This window comes from Papaver somniferum, chromosome 5, assembly GCF_003573695.1.
Source record: "Papaver somniferum cultivar HN1 chromosome 5, ASM357369v1, whole genome shotgun sequence".
Lineage (NCBI taxonomy): Eukaryota > Viridiplantae > Streptophyta > Magnoliopsida > Ranunculales > Papaveraceae > Papaver > Papaver somniferum.
This window is the reverse complement of record NC_039362.1, coordinates 25,728,710-25,739,232: the sequence shown is the minus strand read 5'-3', so window position 1 is coordinate 25,739,232 and position 10,523 is coordinate 25,728,710. Positions and strand designations below refer to the sequence as shown.

At 37.4% G+C, this 10,523-nt stretch overlaps 2 protein-coding genes across 3 annotated transcripts; one reads left to right on the top strand and one right to left on the bottom strand.

The window, feature by feature from the left end:
- Positions 1-624: 624 nt before the first annotated feature.
- On the top strand, positions 625-4,805 carry LOC113281209 (LRR receptor-like serine/threonine-protein kinase RPK2). Its single transcript, XM_026529888.1, has 3 exons — positions 625-4,106; positions 4,316-4,387; positions 4,485-4,805. The coding sequence occupies exon 1, from the start codon at positions 875-877 to the stop codon at positions 4,031-4,033; it is 3,159 nt and encodes a 1,052-aa protein (XP_026385673.1). The 5' UTR covers positions 625-874; the 3' UTR covers positions 4,034-4,106; positions 4,316-4,387; positions 4,485-4,805.
- Positions 4,806-5,640: 835 nt separating this feature from the next.
- Positions 5,641-10,300, bottom strand: LOC113281207. 2 transcript variants are annotated; one of them, XM_026529887.1, is made up of 15 exons: positions 9,968-10,300; positions 9,567-9,722; positions 9,362-9,475; positions 8,680-8,784; positions 8,491-8,562; positions 8,243-8,355; positions 7,858-7,992; positions 7,690-7,758; positions 7,344-7,431; positions 7,158-7,229; positions 6,964-7,064; positions 6,724-6,841; positions 6,532-6,591; positions 6,318-6,428; positions 5,641-6,081 (listed from the first exon to the last, which is right to left on the bottom strand). In XM_026529887.1, the coding sequence occupies exons 2-15, from the start codon at positions 9,684-9,686 to the stop codon at positions 5,968-5,970; spliced, it is 1,392 nt and encodes a 463-aa protein (XP_026385672.1). In that variant the 5' UTR covers positions 9,687-9,722; positions 9,968-10,300; the 3' UTR covers positions 5,641-5,967. The 2 variants fall into 2 exon arrangements, with proteins under 2 accessions (XP_026385672.1, XP_026385671.1); XM_026529886.1 differs by having other exon boundaries at positions 9,567-9,661.
- Positions 10,301-10,523: the final 223 nt, after the last annotated feature.

Here is a 10,523-nt window from a genome sequence, read left to right as displayed (position 1 = left end):
GCGTAACTCCCTTTAAAAGATTTTCAACGATATAAAATTCGTAAATTTCCAAGGCGCGGATTTTTGGATATGTTATATCCAAGTTGCGTTGTCAATTATACTCCTAATGAATAACTCGTCATGCAGATGCATAATCCGTCATGTAGACATTTTTAATAATTTCGTATAATTATGGGTGTCACAAAAATAATTATGAGTGTCACGGTACTCAAAATTAATTATGGATCTGATAATAAAAATATTATTTTTTTTTGGATCGCCCCCTAATTTTCCCTTTTACGAACCATGTACAAGAAAAACAACTAATCCAACAACTGTGCAAATTTTCTTTTATTTTCTACTGTAGCATCCTATTAGTTCCGGCCAGATCCATCTACATAGCACATCGGAATCAATAATACCATTTTTGAACACTAGAAACCTTCCCATAAAATCATGCAAACTCCGGGACAAAGAGTGTTAAAAGCCGAGAGTGACTCGTGAGATATTATTATTAAGTTTTTTAAAGATAAAAAACAATGAGTACAAACTAAGCGAAAGCGAAAGCGAAAGCATTTCATTTTCGTTGTTTTGAAATTCAAAAAACAAATAAAAAACAAATAAAAATCGCAAGAAAAACTGAAATCACCATGTGACTAATACAAACAAAATTTTTTTAAACTCCGTTGTTAACGCCCAATCTCTTCTTGTCTTCTACTCCTCCTTCCTCCGTCCACCACCGTTTCTCTCTGACACCCACCACAACTCAACCCCTTTTTCCTCCTTTCCTCCTCCTCCTCGACTATGCCGTTGTGGTTGTTGTTGTGTGACAGATTCCTTCTCATCTCATGTTAACTCTCTCTTTCTCAAACTAAGAAAGGAAGTTTGTTTAACCATGATGGGATTATTTTCTTGGTTTTTGATGATTCTATTATATCTTCTGCTGCCAGTATCTGATTCTCAATCAGTTAACGATTCTGAGTATCTGCTTTCAATAAAGAACTCGATTCAGCGAGATTCACTTAACACTTTATCAGATTGGGACGGGAAGAGTTCCTTGAATCATTGTTCTTGGTATGGTGTTACTTGTGATAATAATGTTACCGTTTCTTTGAACATTTCGGGAGGTCTACTTTCCGGAAAGTTGTCCGGTGATGTTGGTGGCCTCACTGAGCTACGTGTCTTGAGTTTAGCTAATAATGCGTTTTATGGTGAGATACCAAAGGAGATTGGGAATCTTAAGTTTCTTCAAGTTCTGGAATTACAAGGGAATAATTTCACCGGTGAGATTCCGGGTGAGTTGTTTAATAATAATCAATTGTTTAATCTTAGACTGCTTAATTTGTCTTATAATATGTTAAATGGTGTTATACCTAAGGGATTGATTGGTTTTAGTAGGATTAGGGTTTTGGATTTGAGTTATAATGAGCTTAGTGGTGGGATTAAGGTTGATGTTAGTACTAGATGTGAATCACTTGAGTATTTGAGATTGTCTGGGAATTTTTTAGTGAATAGGATACCGCCGGAGATTGGGAATTGTTCGAATCTTAGGGAGTTGTTAGTGGATGAAAATGTACTTGAAGGGAGGATTCCGGTGGAAATCAGAAATATTGAGGAGCTACGGGTTCTTGATGTTTCGAGGAATAGTCTTACTGGGAGGGTACCCAAGGAGTTGGGGAACTGTAGGAAGTTAGAGGTGGTTGTGTTGAGTAATTTGCTTGACGGTAGTGAGGAAGAGAGTGGAAGAGGGGAATTTAATGCATTTGTGGGAGGGATTCCTTATGAGGTACTGATGTTGCCGAATCTTGAGGTTTTTTGGGCACCTAGAGCGAATCTTGGAGGGAGATTGGCAAGTAGTTGGAGAGATTCGTGTAAACTGCGAGTGCTTAATATTGGGCAGAATTATATTACTGGTGTGATTCCGGAAGGGTTGGGGCTGTGTAAGAATCTTTCATTTCTGGATTTGAGTTCGAATGTTTTGCTGGGGTTCGTTCCTTTGCAGCTGCATGTGCCGTGTATGGTTTACTTCAATGTTAGTCATAACTCGTTATCAGGTTCGCTACCAGCATTTGCAAAGAGTGATTGCTCCAACAGTGTGAAGGTGTTTAGTCAAGGTAATTATGTTAATGAGAAAGAAAACTTCGAACTCGCTTACTCTGTGATTCCTCGTTGGAGTTCACAGATTAATATGGTGGAATTGGGTACTGCTGATTTTGTAGTCCATCATGATTTTAGTTGGAATAACTTCACATATCCGTTACCGTTGTTCTACTTAGGAGATGGAGTCACACCAAGTAACATTAAACCCTCCTACAGGTTATTACTGAACAATAATCAGCTTAACGGGTCTCTTCCAGGCGTTCTTTTTACTGACTGCACAGGCTTGGAGAACTTTGCAGTCGATTTAAGTTTCAACAATATATCGGGTGGGATTTCACAAGATTTGCTTTTTGATTGCTCGAGGTTAATTGGGTTTCAGGTAGCTTCCAATCAGATTAGTGGATCAATTCCTTCTAGTATTGGTTCTTCAGAGATGCTTCATCATCTTGACCTGAGGGGAAACATGTTGACTGGGTCTCTGCCATACACATTGGAGAAGCTGAACCATCTGAGGTTGATTCTTCTGGGTGGAAATAATTTGGTAGGAGAAATTCCTGCTCAGCTCGGTAATTTGCATTTACTTACGGTTCTAGATTTATCAAGAAATGCTCTATCAGAAGCCATACCTCCTAGTTTGGCAAACGCCACAAACCTTCAAGAATTGTTACTTGATCACAACAAACTGTCAGGGAAGATTCCCACATCATTTTCAACTTTTTCCCATCTTATGAAGCTGGATGTTTCTTACAACAACCTTTCTGGTGTTATACCTCATCTTCAACTTGTGAGCGACTGTGATGGCTTCAAAGGGAATAATTTTCTACAACCATGCCCTGATCCAAACACTGGACCTCCTGCAGGACTTCCCATTCCGCTTGAGATCCATAGACATACACGCCATAAAAACAAACTTAAGACTATTGTGATTGGGCTCGTAACTTCCGCATCTATCGTAGTTCTTGTTTTCCTGACAACGATTCTGGTCCTGGTTTGTAGGAGGAAAAAGCTTGGTCTTGCCAGAATTTCCAGCCTCAAAAGCAAAGTAGTCGTGACATTTACAGAAGTTCCTACTAAGTTGAATTATGATAGTGTGGTTAGAGCAACAGGAAATTTCAGTGTTAGGAACCTGATTGGTACGGGTGGTTTTGGAGCTACTTACAAGGCTGAGCTGGTTCCAGGTTTCCTGGTAGCTGTGAAGAGGCTGGCAATTGGAAGATTCCAAGGGATTCAACAGTTTGATGCAGAAATTAGAACTTTGGGAAGGATTAGACATAAAAACCTCGTAACTCTTATTGGATATTATATGGGAGAATCTGAGATGTTGTTAATCTACAATTATCTCTCAGGTGGAAATCTTCAAACCTTCATCCATGAGAGATCGGGGGAAAATGTGAAGTGGCAAGTGATACACAAAATAGCCCTAGACATAGCACAGTCACTAACTTATCTTCATTATTATTGTGTTCCTCGGATAGTTCATCGGGACATCAAGCCTAGCAACATCTTGCTTGATGAAGATCTTAATGCATACCTTTCGGATTTTGGGCTTGCGAGACTTCTAGAAGTTTCTGAAACCCATGCTACTACTGATGTAGCTGGTACATTTGGGTATGTGGCACCTGAGTATGCAACCACCTGCAGGGTTTCAGATAAAGCCGATGTGTATAGTTTTGGTGTCGTGCTTTTGGAATTGATGTCTGGGAAGAAATGTCTGGATCCAGCATTCTCTAATTACGGGAATGGATTTAACATAGTTGCATGGGGGAACTTGTTGATAAATGAAGGGCGTTCGTCCGACTTTTTCTCTCCTGAGCTGTGGGAAGTAGGGCCTAAGGAGAATTTGTTAGTTATGTTAAGTCTTGCATCGGACTGCACTGTGGAGTCACTCTCAATCAGACCGTCCATGAAGCACGTGTTGGCAAAATTGAAACAGTTGAAAATTCCTGAAAGCTGAAAATCATGCTCTGCACTGCCGCAAGCTTAAAATCCCAGTTGTCCATTCCCTTGCGCACATGTTCATATAAAAGGTACTGATAATCTTCAATTTCCGAGATTTCCATTAAAAATTTAAAAATGTATATTCTGTACAAAAGGGCCAACTCCTAAATATATTGTGATTTTCTAGGAAACTGAAATTGATAACCATAAGCAGTCTCTTTGCAACTACATTAAAGAACTGTAGCTTGAGTGTAGTTCAGTTTGATATAAGTACCTTGACTACTATTGTTATTTACAGGCACCAATAATGTGGCACTTGTAGCATTTGAACATATTTAACAATATTGCCTCTCCGTGGCTGATATTTGTGGTTAGTACCCTCAAAGATCATTCCATTTGCTGCTAAAATTTTCCCTTTTCTCTTTTCAAGTGAACACTATTAACTTTATTTTCTTCTTCCACCGCAGAATCAATCACACAGGCTTTTATGTTCATTATGTTCACTTCAAGTGAGGATTGCGGAACCAAGATTTGCGACTTCATTAGACACCAGTACCATATGAAGTAGGATAGTTATATAACTCATGGGTAACAAAAATCAGGCTCACAAGCCTGTTGTTAGATTTGTGTACATATCTTTTTGCTCTTACTTATATAATGAGCGTATATTAGTGGATGTTGTCTTCATATTCTTTTGTCCACGGGGCATACAGTTGTTGGGAAATTCTTATGTCATGAAGCTGGTTATCAATGGCAACAAACAAGTTGGTGGAGATGATTTGTACTAATCCCTATTTGTTAGATATCGAGATTACTTGAGCTCTATCCGCAGTTTTTCTTCACTCACTCGAAGAGATCATGTGGAAAGCTCTCAAATATATGTCAAGTTCTGCAGGAAAGTGCAATTTTTAGACTCCTTTCTCCCACAGGGGTGTACATCATATTGCAGTTAGGCACTAAAACTGTATTATTGTACATTGGTCCTAAAAATTATAAGCTATTCTAGGGAAAAAAAAAAGGATAATATCTACGGCAGCAGACCCGTGGACAAACGAAGTAAAACTTCGAGAGCATCCGCTGAAGTCCAAGTAACATGAAATGCTTGTACCAAGAAGATCTCTGAGAATAACTTCTGGTAATTTCATAGGAAATCCGAGAAGAAACCGTCTTGCTAATCAGTTTATTCATAGTATGATTAGAATAGGATTAACAATCCAAATCTGAAAAGGTAACTGAATAATTGATCGAATATTACAGATCCTAATAGTAAAAGAGTCCTGGCAAGTATTTTTCAAGATCCTAATGTGCAACTCTCTAAGGACCAAATGGCCTTAAGATATTAGCTAGAGTCCTTGCTAGGAAAATGAAAACGATGACCATATTCTCAACATGGAATACTCCATAGAAAGTTGAAATAATAACAATGTACTAATTCATTAAAAAATTCTTTTTCTGAATCAATTAAAATCAGTGTATAAATCCTTTTTATCGCATTTCAGAATTCTGAGATGATCACATACATGGAAACAATAACAGTGTACTAATTAAATAAAAAATTGCATTTGGCCCTAGACATAAGTGTGATTAGTGCTTGAACCCTCGCCAGGGATGTACATAAAAAAATAATTATAGAATCTTTTTCCTTCAAAAATAAATAAATAAAATATTCATTTTCACAAAAATAAAATAAAAAATGAATCAATTAAAATCAGTGTATGAATCCTTTTTGTGGCATTTCAGATGATCACATACAAGGAAACAAAAAACGAACAAGCAAACACAAAATGGGCGTGTGAAACTCTGCTCCTGCAGGTCCATCATTACATACACCCAGGAGGAGAGACGAGAAGATCCTCGTATCATACCCAGGAGGAGAAGAGAAGATTAGAAGACCATTCATCTCTTCATACGTGAAAGAATGGAAAAAGATCACAACCTGAAATGATAACCTCATGCCCCGCTATTAGCACCCTGTCTTGCCTTCATCACCAGTTCTTCAGTCGTGGTACCAATTATCTCATTAGCACGTTTCAGACCTACGCAGTAGAATCTTCCAATAGTATCCTGAAATTCACACAAAACCAGAACACACAATTAAGTTTAAATGTAGAAATGAATCTATTTTTAACAAAGTCATCGCAAAATAGGATTGACAGGCAATTCAGAAAGCGTTTCTGTACTCGGACCATGTAAATGAAAACAATGACACTTGCATCGCTTCAGAAGTCCGACCAAGGTGTTTGTGAAACTATTTCAGTTGTGTTTCAGTTTAACCACTAAAAGAGAGTAATAAATCTTACCCGCGAGACGATGCTGAGTTTCTCTAATTTTTGTACTGCATCATCGACATCAAAATTGCAGTTCTCACCAAACTCTTCTTTAATTAGTTCTTCACACCTGAGGTCAAGATCCTACATAGCATAGCATTACCGAACAGAGGACAAGTTTAGTAATTTCAGCTATATTCCAATTGTCTACAAAAATATGAATTAGGAGTATAACGCTGATTCTTACTTCTCTAGTAGCTTTACCCTGTTCCATCAATATGAAAAATGCAAGGATCACCTCCTTAACCTGAACATTGAACCATGATAATCTTAGGTGTTTACAAAGAAATACAAACATGAGTCACTGAATTGCGTAAAATCGCAAGTTTTTATGCGTCGAGTTGAGAACTGGTAATTCAGAAATGGTAGTGGCACATACTTCTTGTTGAATCACGTCATCACACAAGTGCAGAAGAGTTCCCTTCCCACTATCCAGTTGTTTATTGTACATCGATTTTGTGATCAAATTCTGATATGCTGCCATGTTTGCCTGAAATCTGTGACATTAAATAGAACTTTCACTATGTTAATGATAAGCAAAAAGAAGCAGATCTTAAACCAGTCTGACAATAATAACCAAAACGAATTATGAAAGTATCAGGAGCAGTGAGGACTTAACGTGAAATATATCTTTGCACAATAGCCACCTAGTGCGGAGATAATAGCAACCATAACCCAGAAATCATTTTTGGGGCTTTCAATTGTACCAACAAGAGTAACCTGCGAAAAAAAAGAAAACGGACACACCATAGTTAGTTAGAGAGGAAAAAGCAATCACAGAAAAACTGGAGTTTCGAGATATAAGTAGCACACCAGTCCAATGACAGCAGAAACAAGGAACTGGACCCAGTCCATCGGGGTTAAACTCGGATTTTTCTTCTCTGGCTGTTAAGAAAATTCAAAAAATAACCAAGGTAAAGTTAGTAAAATGAAAAAAAAAAACAATAGCAATCAACGCTGCTAATGCAATACCAAAATAATTGAAATGTATAGACTAACCAGAACGAGCTCCATATCAGCCATGGGTATGTTTCTAAAATGCTTTATGAATATTCCTCGTTCTTCTTTCGTTTTGCTACTTGCTTGCCTATAGGAATACCATACTAATCAGATCATCACTAAGACATTACTCATATTATTGTGGCCCTACAAGGACCCTGAACTTGTATAATTTCAGCTTCACTTAGTTGAACAGATAAAGTTCAATAGTTAAAACATATGAATCCTTTTATCCTCTAATCTTTTTGAAATATTACCCGAGTTATCCTCGAGTCACCCTATAATGAAAAGATAGAAGAGACTGTATCTTCTATCATGTGATGGATAAATGTAGCTAAAACAGTACCTGTACACAACGATCATCCTGTCAAAGGTGGGTTCTTGTATTGTGATCTTGTTGAGCATATTCCTTGTGCTGGTCAAAGAAGTCATAGAAAATATCCTGTTTCAGTCACAAAATACAATAACATAGGAAATAGAATAATAAGTTGGGCACTAAAGAACCAATGGAAACCTGATTTGCAAATTTTCAATTCGAATCCGTTCAACAAATAGATCGTCTGTGTCCCCATCAGGGATTAATTCATCAGTTTCCTTAGGTTCTTTCTTGGTTTTTATACTTGGCTTTCTGACAAAGAAGCGCTGAAGTCTACAAACACCAAAATCCACAAAAATAATGAATAAAAAGAGAAGATAATTGAAGTTTCAAATGAAACAGATAAAACCTATACAACCCGACACAATTATCTTTAGTTCCTAACTTAGATTTGTACTACTCTAACTACAGAAAGTCGTTTGAGTTTTATTCTAGATAAATTCGAAGGAAGAGAACTGCCCGCAATATCATCAGAACAATCTCTATGTTTTTACTTTTAGTCATGCTACAACTGATAGGTTACCTGGTTATTCTGAGCAAACCTCTCCATAGGCGTGAAATGAGCATATCCACTTTCTCCATGAAAAAGTAATCAGTTGTGCGATCAATCCCAATGCCGCGACGAAAGATTATATACTTCACATGAAAACAAGCACCAAACCAAAGGACTTTGAATGAAGAAAAAGATGCACCAAGCCGGATAAAGAACACAACAAACGAAAACAAAGAAGATAAAAATAGCACCATCATAATGATACACTTCGGCAGTACCTTATCAGCAAACTCTGGGAGGTTTTCATGATGATGCTCTTCAAAATACCTTTTCAAAAGCTTTTTGTCCAGCTACATCCAATCAAAGGTAAAGATGGGGATTATAACCAAGGGGACGAATATTAGAAATATTAGTTTGTGAGATGGATATTTTAGACAGTAACAGAGAAATATTGCATAAAGTTCAACCTTCGATTCATCTACTTTGATAGGAAGATTTAAAAGATACTGCCCAGAGTGTGCAATTTCAATTTCCTCGTCAGTTGTGACTTTAAAATTGCTCTTGCTCATCACCTGCATGAAGAAACATAAGGAAAATGCATACATCCAAATGATAACATACAAGGGAAAATTCTCAATCAAAAAGAAGCAACTTCCCAAGGTATCGTATCTAATAATCTGTGGGGTATGCTTGTATACATGGAGTGCACCCATTGCATGTACCATAAATGTTTACCAAATGCGACATTCAATATCCATCTTGATCCTTGAACTGAGAAGCTGAATGAGAAAGGCTGCCCCATCCGAAAATTGGATCTTGTAACTTAAAACTATTTCTAGGATTCTTGCCTCTTAAGATCGAGAATATCAGACTAGAGTTTCGAGCCCTGGCTTCTCCTTGTCCACAAGGTCACCAGGTTTTGAAAGGCATACACAAATGAATACCAACTGCGCGTCCAATCACTTAAGGTGTTGATGGCTAGAATCAATTTTAAAGCGCGATGTTGTATCTAAGTTGCATAGATAGTTCACTTTCTACGCAGACAAAAAACTAAAAAATGATTTTACAATGTCCTGATAAACATGTGTATGATTTACAAAATCGTCTTTTTACTACACATAGTAGGAACACAAAGTAGAGGCAACTAACCTCAAATAAGTAGGTGAGAAAATTCTGTTCGAGGACGTCAATCTCTGCAGAAGACAAGTTCTGCTGCTCCAATTTTTGAGCTCCATGAACTGGATCAAACAAGGAGTACAATTGCTACAAAAACATATTGCACGTATACAACAAAAACATCACTAATAAGAGTTGAGAGTCAATAAGAGACACGGGCACACACACAAAGAGTTACCATAAGATCCTCGAACTGTAAAAGATACCAAGCTCGAATAGTGTATTCAACTCTTTTACATAGCTTAAGAAACTCAGCCCTGTCATTCCCATGTTCTGGATACCAACAAAGATAACACATTAGGCATTAAGGCCATGGCGGGAGCAACTGACCTCCCTGAAAATTGACAGTAACCCAAATCCAAACAGTAAATAATGAATATCAAAATCAATTCAAGCAATAACAAAAATTAAAAAACAACCCATTAGGCATTACTGCCATGGAGTGCGATTGCTGGCCATACGGGTTTCCAAATGAAATCAGAGAAATTAGAAAACAACCCATGAACCAAAATAAAAAATTTAACACAATCGAAAATAAAAGAAGGCTGCTTCGAGGCTTAATCAAAGGAGTAGTAGTACCTATGAGGTTAGCCAAGGTCATAATAATTCTAGGTTTTAAAACAGGAATAACAGATTCCCGTTCTAAACGAATGACATCCTTGTCGTTCGTCTTCGTATCCATATCTCAAAACCAAATAAGTCTCTTCTTCTTCGTCTTCTTCTTATGGAAATCAATCAATGGGTTCTTCCGACAATTACTTAACAAGCAAACAAAGAATAACCCAGACAATATAACTCTTTAATCTTCACTAAATGAGGTTCCTTTTCTTCTTCTGCTTCTATGTAACGCTCCAATTTCTCACTCCAAAAACAACAAAAACACCTCGAATTTTATTCTTTTTGGTTCTTTTTTCTGTCTCAGAATTTGTCGAAATAAAAAAGGACCTTTTGTTCGGGACCCACATATCAAAATCTAACGGCTAAAAACTTTTGAATTAAAACAACAGATATAGGAGATGGGACAGTTTGTGGCCTGACAAGTGGCACCGGGGATTAAGCTGGTTTTATTTATCTTTTTGTACTCGTTGTCATGGTCTGGGACCGAGTCTCCTATCACCCTGTGCTATGATCCGAG

Bases quoted from the DNA above. Each gene is read 5' to 3' on its own strand.
- LOC113281209 (XM_026529888.1), top strand. From the start codon at position 875: ATGATGGGATTATTTTCTTGGTTTTTGATGATTCTATTATATCTTCTG.
- LOC113281207 (XM_026529886.1), bottom strand. From the start codon at position 10,070: ATGGATACGAAGACGAACGACAAGGATGTCATTCGTTTAGAACGGGAA. The intron at 8,563-8,679 runs GTTGAACTTTAT...GATTGGATGTAG, and splicing joins TCAAAGTAGATGAATCGAAG to CTGGACAAAAAGCTTTTGAA. The intron at 6,592-6,723 runs GTATGTGCCACT...TTCAATGTTCAG, and splicing joins ATGACGTGATTCAACAAGAA to GTTAAGGAGGTGATCCTTGC.